General features: G+C 45.2%; 1 protein-coding gene across 4 annotated transcripts in view; it reads left to right on the top strand.

Moving 5' to 3' along the window:
* The window catches only part of FER (FER tyrosine kinase), a 479,416-nt gene extending 466,145 nt beyond the window's left edge, over nt 1-13,271 (top strand). For 2 of the 4 annotated variants that reach the window (XM_044947249.2, XM_044947261.2), the window contains 2 exons: nt 1,806-1,928; nt 3,272-7,262. In XM_044947249.2, coding sequence (XP_044803184.1) covers nt 1,806-1,928; nt 3,272-3,414 — 266 coding nt within the window. In that variant the 3' untranslated portion in view covers nt 3,415-7,262. Of the gene's footprint in view, nt 1-1,805; nt 1,929-3,271; nt 7,263-13,071 lie in introns of those variants that run through there. The other 2 variants (XM_044947250.1, XM_044947251.1) reach the window with 2 other exon arrangements.
* Nucleotides 13,272-13,534: the final 263 nt, after the last annotated feature.

The raw sequence follows: 13,534 nt of genomic DNA, 5'->3' as shown, positions 1-13,534 counted from the left end.
AAATTTTAAATGCAGAACAGTTTAGATGAGGGAGAGATTTCTAACAGGATGAGAAGGAAGTCAGGAGTATTTATTACCCAATCCAGTGAGGGAGTTCCTGAGTGTGTGCGCATGTCTCGGCAAACCTGAGAAACATTTTAGTTCTCCCAGAATAAAATTACTGAAGATTGGCTCTAAATCCTAGCATATTTTAACAAGAGAAAATATATTTTACGAAAGTCTTACTTGTTGTTCTACATGGAGATGTAATTTAAAGCATGGCTGCTATATAATTAATACTATATTGTATATCTGAAAGTTGCTAAAAGAGTAGATCCTTAAAGTTCTCATCACAAGAAAAAAAATTTTTGTGACAGTGGATGATAGTGTTAACTAGACTTACTGTGATTATTTTGTAATATATACAAATAGTGAATCATCATGCTTTACAACTGAAACTCATATAATGTTATATGTCAATTATACCTCAATAAGAAATACTAAGTAATTCCTTAAAATAATCCAGTTAAAACCAGATTCAAAAGTCAGGTGACAGAGTTAGGTTATAAGCTTTCACTTCCAGAATGTGATCTTGGTTTACAGAACAAGTGGCCATTCTTGACCTCTTCCCAGATATCATCTCACAAAAAGGCATTGGGTTCTCTGGGCTGTACATGTCCTTGAAGAGTTAATTAGTCTAAACTTGTGGCCATTGAATGATTTTCATAAAAAGCTTTAAATCATTGGATGTCAGGCATGAAAAAAGTTGATGTACAGACAAGGCAACTAATCTTGGTACTGACTCGCATAGTGAATGTCCATAATTACTGTCTAGTAAGAAGGAAACTAATTCACACAGCTGGAGACGATGATCCTCCAGAACACTCCAATCTCTGACGTCAGAGCAGTTAGCATAGCAGTATTGTGCTATTTCCTTGTACTGTTTGCAAGAAAGAGAAAAGGCCATCCTACTCAAATTAACAAGACATTTTTAGAGGCTAGGCATTTATAAATCCAGGAATGGCAGAAGTACACTGGAAAATCTTGGAAATTCATAGTCTTTTTGCTTCCACTCCTTGATGTCACATTCATTCCAGAAGGTATCTTTGTTTGGCTTCTATCTCTGTGTTTGTCTAGAAGATTACCAAGGGGAAAAAACAAAACCAAGAGCTTAGCTTATGTAATTCAGTAAAACAGGTGCACCAAGATATTTTGACAAAACAAGGCACCATGTAATTTAAAGAAGTTGTTTTTATCAGCAAGCTATGTTAATTCTACTCTATTCAAAACACAGAAAAATGAATTTGCCATAAATGAAACTGTCAGTGGAGAAAATGAGACGTTTAGGCATGTAAGAATATCTGTAAACAGTGATGAGTAAAAAAACTGAAGTTAAGAAACTTTCCTTGTTGCTCTAACTTTGTAATTTCAGTAGAAAGAAATTGAATGCAGGCAGAAAACAAAATTACATAACTCCCAGCTTATTTAATCTCCTAGGCATTGATGTATACAAATTTATATCTTTTTTATATAAACCATCCAGCTCATTTAGAGGCCACAGAGAGAGTAAGCTTGCATACTGAGTGAGTATGTGTTCTTGGTGGGGGAAATGTGATTTGGAAGGTGGTTTGGTTAAACTAATAACCTGAAGACTGTTCATTTAATTGGTGCATTACTCCTCCCGGAAAGCAAAACTAGGCAAGAGAATTATATCACTAATTGTTGAGTCCCTGGTAAGTTTAAACATGTGACTGACACAGACATACGCAATCAGAACTTGTCACCTGCTTACCCAGTGCGCTGGCTGTGATTTGTCTGCCCTCCAGGGAGGTACAGTTCCGAGAGTGACGTGTGGAGCTTCGGTATCCTGCTCTGGGAGACCTTCAGCCTGGGGGTCTGCCCCTACCCCGGAATGACAAACCAGCAGGCCCGGGAACAGGTGGAAAGAGGTGAGCTCAAGACACAGGGTAGCGGTGTTCACGGCCGACACCGGGGCAGGCTGAGGCTGCGTCTGCATTTCCCGGGCAGAGGAAGGCGGTGCTGTTTGGGTACGTGATAGACACAAGTGTGTGTGTGTGTTTAGTCACTCAGACGTGTCCGACTCTGCGACCCCATGGACTGTAGCCCACCAGGCTCCTCTGTCCATGGGATTTCAAAGGCAAGAATACTGGTTGGGTTGCTGTTTCCTTCTCCAGGGGATCTTCCCAACCCAGGGATCAAAGCCAGGTCTCCTGCTTGGCAGGTGGATTCTTTATCATGAGCTATCAGCAAAGCCCAATCGAAAAGGTGTTGGTACATCTACTTTTGAACCTGAAGGATGGTGTGGATCTTACACAACAAAAACCAACCACAAAGCCTTTGAAACATCCCAGCGCCTTGGAAATAGAAGGGTCTAGGCTCTTCTTCCACTGCCTTTGCCTAGCACAACCTCTGCAAGGCTGTGCTATTCACTCTTTTCCAGGGAAACAGTTAAGAGGCTCAGGAACAGTACCTGTTTTTTATTCTGTGCCAAATACACAGTGTTAATGTCCCTACTAATTGAAAGGTAGTTAGATTTCAGGAAGAAGTGGAAAGTCTTGTAACAGTTCTAAAGGAACCCCGTGGTATTCTCAGATCAAAGGCAGGCCTGAGCATGTGATGCTGGCACCCTTGTGTGGACCTGTGTGTCCACGGCTTTCGACAAATGCCAGCGCCCTAGCTTCAGGCCCCCCACGGGGGCATGGTTGTAGCGTTGGGGGCAGGAGGGTGACTTGCCAGCATCCTTCCTAACGCTGAGGACATGCGGACAGGTACACACATCCCACCCCGCACCCTGCTGGGACACTGCCTGGTGACTCTGAATTAAAGATTCTTCTCAGCTGTAAAGCAATATGACTTGTATTCATGCTTGTTTCACTTTTGAGGTAATGTTTCTAAATCCTCATCCTCTCTTCACCTTCAGAAACCTGAGCTGAAAGAGGTGATTTAAAAAAAAAACCGCCCATAGCATCTACAAGCTAACACTTAGAGCAGCTAAAACATGCACTTGTATGTGATGTTTCTCACATCAGGCTTTGTTCATTTGTCACAAACACAAAATGGGTTTGTGGCACTCGAAGGTAATGATGTTGCTCTATGATATTAAAACCGGCGTTACTTACAGAAAAGAAAAAAAAAAAGCCTGCCCTAAAATGGCATTTTTGTTTCTGTTAACCGACAACATACGGTACTGCAAACAGCGCGATGCCCCGTGTGAACAGTGGTGTCTGGTTATCCCCGTCCTAAATTCTCTGTCCTTCTCTTGTGTCTTCAGGATACCGGATGTCAGCCCCTCAGCACTGTCCAGAGGAAATATTTAAAATCATGATGAAGTGTTGGGATTATAAACCTGAAAACCGCCCCAAGTTCAGTGAACTTCAGAAAGAGCTCGCGGTCATCAAGAAGAAGATCACGTAGTGACGGAGCAGCGTGGACGCGGCCTCTCCTCCCGCTGAGTAATACTGTTCTCCTTGTTAACCATGAGTGTATACCGTGTTGTGTGCAACCGTCTTCTAAGGTTACTTTTTTATTAACTGTTTTTTTTAATATGTGCTGTTTAAGGGGGAAAAAAAAGGCAAAGGCATTGAAGCGCAGTCCTTGCACGGGCGCTCCTAGCTCAGCCCCGCGGGAGTAGACGGCACGGCACGGGCTCTAGCGTGCCGGGAGCCCGCCCGTCTTGCCCTCACCGGGCGCTCCGGCGCTCCGCAGGGCCGCTCCAGGCCCGGCTCCCCGCTGCCGCCCCGGCCGCGGCCCCGCTCCGTCCGTGCGTGCGCCGCCCGGCACGCCGTGTCCGCGAGGCACGTCCCGACCAAAGTCAGCTTTCTGCGCCGCCAGGGCAGGAGCGTGATGGTAAATATCACTTCACACTGAGAACTGTTCAGACCTCCCAGGGGTTTTCTCCTTTCTCGCCAGAAATAAGCATAAGAACCCTCCCGTTTCTTCCTCCGAGTAAGGCTGTGGTTTCCCTCCTGTTTTGTCGGGGATGGTGGCTGGAGTCCCCTCACAGAGCTGGCAGTTGAGGCCGCGGCTTTTAGAGGCCGTTTTGGACGGCTGTGACCTGTGGCAGAGTCTCTCCTCCACACACAGACACTCACACACACGCACACGTTATGATCTGAATTCATGAACAAGGTTCTGAGAAATGCTTTCAGGAGCTCTTAGGTACAGCCCTGTCGGCAACCAGAAATTGTTTAGGGAAGCTCCAATGCACAAGTCCACAAAAGTCACAGCGCCTTTGAAGCGCCTTGATTCGAGAGGAGACATCTCGGAATTCAATTCCTTTCATCCACGCCACTTTCCAGGGCTGTCTGAACTGAATGGTCCTAGTTCATAAACACATGCCTGTGTGTGCACCCGTGGGCATGTGTGCACACACCCCCCCCCCCCCCCCAACACACACACACACACACAGATAGTACCAGGAAGTCAGGCAGGTGTGAATGGAGCGAACAGCTCGGAAGTCAGATGAGCATTATCAAGGAGGTAGCTGTAGAGGCGGCCCTGCTTTGTCCACTCTCTGTTCATTTACTCTCACACGGCAACCTGGGAACTCTCACCGTTAGCATCATCTGTGAGCGCAGTGGAGATGCGTCACGGGGAAACGCTGCCCAGTTTAAACTAGGATTCTCTTCGGCTGACAGCCGCATCCAGGGAACTTACCCCATCCCATGTTCTGTATATAGTTGCCTCAGGAAACACGTGTGTGTGAGAGACAGTCACGCTCAGGGGTAAATGTGCCTGGGAGCTTTTAGTGCGTGCTCCGGCCTGTGTCCAGACGCACAGCAGTGATCATTTGGTCTGCGTTCAGTGCAGGCGCTTATGGGATGGAAATGCCTCCCGCCCCATCCACCTGCGTGCTGCCTGGGAATATCACTGCACACGGAATGAAGGTGAAGAGAAAAGGGGCTGTGTGTGCGAGTTTCATACACGTTTCATGATTACCACATCCGGACTAAAAGGAAAGCATAATAAACTTGCCCTCAAAAATAATGCAATATACAAGGCAACTTCTTTTAAAAGCAGCTTTGTTTCCCTTCTGTCAAATACGATGAGTAAGTGAAACCTTCTTTTGATGGCATAAACTGCGGTAGATCACAACACAGACTCAAGATTAAGAGCTCTGCTCTACACTCACTTGCCAGCTTTCAAAAGCAAGAATAAAATAGGGACCTTTCCGCCCTTTGCCAATGCTTCCAAGTGCACTTCTGTAGCATTCTTTATTAAAAAAAAAAAAAAAACAGCCTCCCATCACTGAGCAGCCCCAAAGCTTAGCTATCAGCAAAGAGAATGAAGGTTTGGGCTTTAATTTTGTGAACAAGACCTGAAGCTTAATCTCTGCATTCTGGTGGAAAGAACGAACATGGCTTTGATATTTCACTCATCCAGGCCGTTAGAATTTACAATTCACATCATAACTCTATGCTTAAATTAAAGAAGCTTTTCATAACATCGTGACATCTGCAGCATTTAAATTCTATCTTATTCTGTGTCCCAAAGCAGGCTGTGGTATAGTTCGGGATTAATAACTTCTTTCAGGGTCATATCAGTTGTATAGACTATTCAGTTTAATATAGGCACATGCATTAAGAAAAACTTTTGCAGACCATTTTTTTTTACCATTAATTTTGTTGTGCTTGAAGCATAATTTATTCATCCCTTCTGTCACTGATAATTATTGGAATTATGTACTTTAGGAGGCTAATCCATACCCAGAAAGCTCACATGCAAATACTCCCCTGAATTTGCAAGTTGATGTAGGGAAAGAAGGCTTCAGAAACATACAAAATAGACTTGTTTAGTAAGAAAACAGTGGTAACCAAAACTGCCACTGGTCTGAATGTAATCCAGCCAGGTCACAAATCTTTGTGTGGTGAATGGGTTTTTCAAGTATGGCATCTCTTCTCCTGTTCCGTTTCTGTCGTCAGTCCTTAAATTTATGACCACAGAGTAGGGGGCAGGTGAGCCCAGGCAGCTGGACCCTCCCCTGCATTTTTCTGTCTTGAGTCACCAAGGAACCTGTATGAGAAATAGGTAGGTCATCATTTTTCAAGGAAAGAAATCTTTTATTGTCAGGTAGGCATTTATTATCAACACTAGAAACCTAAAATTATTTTGTGTTCCACGTAACCTAAGGTTACTTCCCAAAGCCAATATTCTCTTTCTCTTCTAGGAAATAATAATAAAGGGTGTGAATAGGCTTAGTTTAGATGCTCAAACCCGGAGGTTTCATTTCAGTCCACTCTGTCACTGGGTCCCTAGTGACAGGTCTCATGTAAACATTTCTCTTTTATCTCCCAAATTTAATAGTCAATATAGTTCTTCATCCATAATCCACCATTTTATCACAGATACTCTATTATTGAAGCCTCTCACTAGCATTATCAGTGTAGAACATGAGTCTAATTGTTTCCGCCAGTTTTCATATTTCACAACTTTTTTCATTTGAGGGTCGTTTTTAAAAGAAAAGAAAATGTTCGGTCATTGAAACAGTCTTCATTTCCTTTAAACCACAGTACGATTTTCTTGCGTATGTTTAACTCGTGTTTCAGTTGTGCCATATGGTCTTACATAAAGTTTGGCCAATACCACTAAAATAGCTATAGCTTCACAACTCTGGTGTGATGCGTGTCATGAAGGAAGTGTTTTAGTTATATGCCGCACACGAGGACCTTACAGTGGGGTAAACATAGAAACGGCAGCGCAGAAAGTCCCGTCGAGGCCATCATTCAGTTTCCTCCGTCACACCGCCCCCTCGTTTATTCCCGTGGCCTGAAAGCCTTCCTGAGTTGCCCTGGGGGCTCTGCTCTGGGGCTGGTGTCCTCTGAAGTGAGACTAGCTGATACTTGCTAAAAAGAAGTTGTTTGCCTTAACCTTCCTTTTACATATGCGTACTCCCCCATCACAAGATTGGCATTTTAGATGTTTCTTGCCAACAGAATTGACTGTCTGTAAACACTGTTCTGAGTCACATGGAGACTAATTTTTGTATTTAGGAGATCACAGCCCTCACTCAAACAGAATAAATGTAAAATACAAAAGACAACAAAGGGGCAGATAACTGCAAAAGACACGGTTTCTTTATGTGTTCATATGTTAATTAAAGGAAAAAGATTTTATATGAAAATGAGTTTATATTACACTTCCATTATACTATTAAGTTAGCATGAAAGTTTACCATTAAAATAAAGTGTTACCTCTTTTATTACTAACTCTGATTTGCTTATAAATACCAGAAAAATTTTTATTAAATATTTTAGTTTTATTTATTTTCTCTTGAGTTTCATATCAAGTCTGAATACTGTATTATTTGGGAGGATCCAAAACCATATCTTAATTTCTGCCAAAGAAAATACACTGATTTAAAAGTCAGGATTTCACGTACCATGATTACCTACTTGAAGGAGATACTGGTACAGTTGCAGAGTCCCATAAAATTCTCCTTTAGAAGGCGATGCTATAATACAGAAGGTGTGTAAACTATATGTCTCAGTCATAATTTGATTTAAGGAAATATTTATTACCCCTTTGAAACCATCCTACTGCCTCATGCTGATTCAAAGATTACCTTCTGAATTGTTAAGTGTAGACATTAAAACTCACTTAGCTGCCTAGTAAGGACTGAGATTCTTAGGTGGGAGGAAAACCCTACTGTGCTAAATTCCTGATCACTTTAAATTGTGGAGAAGTGATGAGCATAGGCTTCAGCGCCTTTGCTAATTAGACGCCGAGGCGAGCGTGTGCAAAGGAAGAAGAGAAAGATTCCTCCGCGGCAGGAAGACGCAACCCCTACGGAGATCATCGGGTAGTTAAAGCGGAACCAAGACTGACGGTGTCGCCGGGGGGCCTGAGGAGGGCAGGGCCAGCAGGTCAGCGCCTTCCCTACGCAAAGTCTAGCAGAAGCAGAGAGGTCACCTGCCAGCGTGGGGCCTTCGTGCAGGTGAGCCAGCCCCTCTCCCGTCCACCGGAGCGGTCTCCGGTCCCTCGCTGCGAGCCTGTGCCGTGCTGGCTGACACACGCTCACGGTCTGGCCGGCTCGCGGGTTTGGCCACGTGTGTTCAGACTCAACAAAGTCTCTCTCTGTGTGAGTTAGTTATCTTGTTTCGTAAACTCAATCTCTGATTATTCACACCTTACTAGAAATCTGGTTGCAGCGGGGCCGGTCACGTAGAAGGGAGAGCATGCTGAGATCAATGCTGCTTCACCTTGTGGCCTATGTTAACTCGTGGGCTCCGATTGGCGCCCCAGAGACACCTTCCGGGGGTGAGCTCTGCTCTGGGAAAGCATGCGGTCCAGCAGGGCAGGAGGAAAATGACCATTGAATAGCAGTGGTCCTTGTCTTTACACTGGTGGCATGGGAGGGAAAGCAATCCGGGCACCGTCCTAAAGCCCATCTCTGCAGAGCCTGGCCAGCCAAGGTCAGACACGGAAGGCAGAGCAGAGACACCGTTAAGGAAGACCGAAGGGCAGAAAGAGCCATCACAGAAAACCAGCGTGGTGACTCAGAGGCTCACCCGCCAGCAAATACATGCAGCGTCAGTGAGGGAGGACAGCCCTCAAGGGGAGTTTTGAGCTGCTTCCCGCTGTATGTTACTAAACTCATGTAGGTCTCGAGTCCCTGCGACATTTCTTAAAGGACAGAGTCAGCCGTTGATCTGATTTTCTCTGCATTCCCTGTACTCAAGAGGAAGCCACCGCTGCATGGTTCTTGTGGAAGAGGGCAGACACGACAGAGGTTCAGCCCACCTCTTAAGCAGGGAGGAGCTGAAGGTGGTGCACGTGTGGCTGAGGGGGTCAGCGCTGGAGGAAGACTGCAGTGAGAGGCCCACGTTGTATTTTATGCAAGAAAAGGTCCCTCCTGAGGGGCTCCCGCTTGCAATGTAAACACATTTCCACTTCCCTCCTTGCCAGCGGGCTTGTAGGAGCTTCCAAAGAAGAACATTTAGGAGTCACTAAAAAGATTCACATCTTGAATTCAGACATCACCTTCCCAAACGTCACCGCTGAAGTCAGAAGATATGAGTGTTCTACGGAGGAATGAAATGTTCTCAGTAATGGTAATGACCCCGGCAGCAGCAATTTGTAATTTGTAATAAGGTAGCAGCCTTATCCATTCGGGAGCTTTTTCTCAATATCTGCCACGTCAGGTTCAAGGAACCCTGCTGGGTGCTAGTTCGTCTGTTTTCTTTTTCTTTCTGGTTGGTACTGATTTTTTTCTCTCATACTCAGTTTCTTAATCTTTTTAACGAAACAGAAGAGCCTTCTCTCATCAGCTTTTATCAGACAGTGTCTTCATCGGCTTAGACCGAAGAGCTTCTCTGGTGCTCAGGGTGCCTCCCAGGGAGCTCCCAGGCATCCACCCACCAGGCCAACTGCACACGCTCTGCGAGAGGCCCCGGGGCAGATGCAGCTGGGAACACCGAGAGGCCATGTCATGGTCTCTGGAGGACACAGGACGACTGGGTGGCATGTGCGTGACCACTGTCAGCTCTTGGGAGATGGTCCCAGGACGGAAGGACCACCTTTCCCAGGCAGACGCGCCCAGGGAAGCAGCCTGCTGACTTGGCCGAGGAAGCTCATTAGGTGACCTAACACCTCCAGAGAAATGTCAAAACACTAGTGGCTATTTTCAACCTCTGGAGATTTTCAGTCTTCCCACTCCACTTTTCTCTGCCAATAAGTTTTATTGTTTCCTTCACTCTCCTCTTGTCAGTAAATGTCTGAAAGTATTTCAGTTGTACAGTGTCAAAGAGTTTTTTCATCACTTCAGGAAAGAGGGTAGCAAGTATGAAGACTCCAGTTTAAAATAAGGCATCCACCTAGAGATTCAGACCCCAAAGCGCCATTGTGTTGAAACCAAGCTCTACCTTCCAGGCTCTCCCAGAGTAGTACTCTTCCTCCAAAGCCAAACATCACTGTCCTGGCTGTCGACAACATCTTAGAATAAGCACCTTCCAGAATCTATCCAAAGCAGATTCTAAAATGACACACTAAGAAACCAGATTTCAACAATTAAAATGATAACAGAAACACTATTTTCATCTCTCTGTACTCAGTTAAAACACCCATGAGAAAACTGGAACCATCCAGGCAGTTCATCTTAGCAACAGCTAGTGTCTAATTTTGAAAGAATAGGATGGATGTCAGTGGGAAATAGCAGTGTTCTGAGCAACACAGGATGAGTATAAGATGGCCGTTAAAAACCCTAAATCCCAATTCCCACATTAAAACAGCAAAAATCTGAGGATGAAAAACGAAGTTGTTTCTAAACTTACTAATTTTCTTCATGTAAAATTGTACAACCTTGGTGGGAGTTATCTTTTGGGTTACCTGAAAGATATTTGTGAAGCAAAAAACTAAATCCCCTCCCTCCAACCCCTGATAGGAACTTAAATTTCTAAGTGCCCTGGATTCAGAAACTTAAGGGCTAAGAGGGAATCTGGAATGTTATTACTGAGATCCCAGGCAAGAGGACCATCCTGGCAGTTTTGCAAGCTTGTTAATGCATGTTTTTGTTTTTTCAAACATGGAAGACAGTGGGGTGGGGGGTGGGGGGCAAAATACTATTACCTAGAAATTTTCCTTCTGCAAATAGTTTGACTTGGTAGAAGTAAACTTCCTTGCCTGCTGTTAAGAAATGCCCAACTATTGTAAGCAAGTGCAGAGGGTGTGGTGCCCACAGCCACGCTTAATACTACTGTGAATGTTTTCCCCAACCCAAAGCATAGTAGGTCTTTATTTAGATGACAAGATGCTATGGCGGCCCATTCCCTGCTGGTCTAATTGCTTTGTGGAAGACCAATTCCAACAGAAATGAACTTACTTGCCGTGATTTCTCCTCTGATGCTAGGCCTTTCACACTTGAAATGCACAGAAAATATACATGTTTTAATGGAATTCACTGTCTTTGACTTTTCCTGTCAAAGAGATTGGTTCCAGAAGGCTCACCTGATTCCCCATAACAAGTATGTTTTATAATCCCCTGTGATTCTAAATCCAATCCCAGCTATAGGTTTTGAGCATCAGATCAAAATCAAAGATAAAGAGGAACTGCTAGACAGGGGTTTTGGTTATTTCAGATTCATGACCAAAGTGACCAGAAAACATGAAACTCCCTCTTGCTGGATGACCATTTCACCATATGAAGTGTCAGTTAACCCCATGCCATCCTGCGACAGAACCAGACTCTCACCATGGACCACTGGCCATTTTCCTTCTGCTTGAGGTTTCCTACTGAAACAGCTTTACTAGTCAGAGGCGTATAGATTTTATGTTTACCTTATGCTAAATATATTAAAGCAGACAGCCTGCTTAAGTAACATGAGTCCAGCAGGGCTTGGTGGTGGTGTGAGTTCTGCTGACTTTACGGTATGGTTTCTTGGTGTTTTCTCTTGGTTTGGTCTGGTGGGTGCCCTGAAAGATCGGACCTCTCTGAAGTCATAGCCATACAACCACATAGGGTTAGGAAAAGCCATATAAATACAGGAGAATCAGGTCAAGTTGTCACAGTCCCGAGAACAGCCCTGACTTCTTCAGGGAGCGCAAGCACACGGGGAGCAAAGACAAAATGTACAGATGTTTTCTGGGCCGTTGGGTGGTGGCACTCTGGCCCAAGCTGGACGGCCCCTGGCGCGGGCTGCAGCGAGCGCAGCGGAAACGTGCCTTTCTGGGTTGCTTCCGCTCCCCTGTGTTAGAAGACGAGGGTGGGGTGGTGCGGTGGGGACGGGCCTGCCCTCAGCCCCCCACGGGACGGAAGCCTCGTTTCGAGCAGGGCGCTCCGGGCTACAGCTTCCTTTCAGTGCCAATGTTGTCAAGTTAAAGCGCCTGTAATCTTCTGTTGTTATTTTAAAATAATATATTTGTGAAGCAGATTAAAGAAACACTGGAAATAGGGTGCCTCTCATTAAAAGCTCAAGTGTAAGACACACAAGCAAGGCCTTTGGTGAGTTTGTCTGGCTTTGTAAAACAAGTCTGAAAGTGAATGAGATGGATATCTGGGTGGGTAGCTGTCTTTTTTTTTTACCGTTTTTAATGCGGATCTGTATTTAACACTTATTTATTTGTTAGTTTTACATTCAGAAGAAATACACTTTGGCTAACATTGTAGGATGTTTTTAAATTGTTTTCTACTTTTTTAAAACAATTTCATCGTTTTTGTACACGTAGATCATTTTTGAATAGCCCCTTTTTCCTTTCCAATAGACCAATTACCGCTCATAGATCGGTGGGACTTTTTTTAAAACTGTATCCTTATAATAAATGTAAAATATTTGTAGCAAACTGTGCCTTGTCTTGTTTAATCTTTCCATGGTGTTTATGTTTCTCTTCCTATTCCATATAAATATTCTCTAAGCAGAAGAAAAGGGAGGAGAGATTTCCATGGTAACTGGCCTCCTAGGGACGAATAGTGCTTAAGAAATTATTAGCTTTCAGTTTCTCTGTAATGAAGATTATGCGTTCCGATGACAATGGGCGTGTGTTGCTTCCAGTCTGATCACCACTTCCTCTGTTTAGAAATCGAAACTGAAGTTCAAGTCCCATTTCTCTGTGCGGACTGGCTGTTTGCCAGGGTTTCTGCAGCTGTTGCTTCGTAGCAGGATTTGTTTAGACATAACGAGGATTCAGGGGAGAAAGGTGGCTGAGAGGGATGTTTGGAAAGAGACTCTGCATGCTGCTGCTGTATGGCGGTTACCCGCATGCACCTTTGACGGCTCGCGTTCAGGGCTGAGCGGGTCACGGAGCCAATATTCTGGACTTCTGTTTCCCCTTCAGTCAGCAAATCGATATCTTTCTAAAACGCAGGCTGTGGTATTTACACGGGTTCCCCTGCATTATACCAGGCCCTGCCCCCTCCTCTTGTATTGGGAAGGGCAAGCACAGCCCTCTCAGAAACCCATGTTTCCCTCGGGGATGGGGCGGGGTGGGGGTGCAGCCGCCCCAGCTTCTTAGGCCGACAGAGGCCCCACAGCCCGGCTCGGCCGTCTGCACCCACAGCGCTCTGCGTGTTTGTGGCCCTGGTGAATCCTTTCACCGCAGCTCCTGACCGTCTGTCTGCGATGGCATTCTCGTCTCCGGCAGGTTTGACTTCTGACGCAACACCCAACAACCCTGTGCTGTTAGACTTCAGCTGAATAGGACCAGGTGCATCCGTCACCGGGGGATGTCGGCTGTAGGACGGGAGCCCCACTCCCAGTTCAGATGGACAGCGTCTCTGAAATTCCCTGCACTTCTTAACGCCCTACCCTTCACCGTACCTCCCTCTCTGGATAACGATTTCTTCAGATGGTGGTAACGTGTGAAAAAACATGGATGGAAGAATTCGTTTCTGTTAATTAAAAGTATCGGTGATGGTTCCTTCCATGAGAAGCTGAGTCTCCATAAAGTGTGTTTTTTAATTCCCCAAATCTTCTGCGATTGGACTGACCAACACACTCGGGCCCAACTCGCATACACGTCAGCCAGGCTGCTGCTGCTCCTGCAGAGGCTTCTAGAGTCACTGCAGACACCAGGGGCGTTGGGAGGCCTGTCTCATCCCTGGCTG

The sequence above is a fragment of the Bubalus bubalis genome, chromosome 9, assembly GCF_019923935.1.
Source record: "Bubalus bubalis isolate 160015118507 breed Murrah chromosome 9, NDDB_SH_1, whole genome shotgun sequence".
Lineage (NCBI taxonomy): Eukaryota > Metazoa > Chordata > Mammalia > Artiodactyla > Bovidae > Bubalus > Bubalus bubalis.
This window is presented reverse-complemented; position numbering and strand designations above follow the sequence as displayed.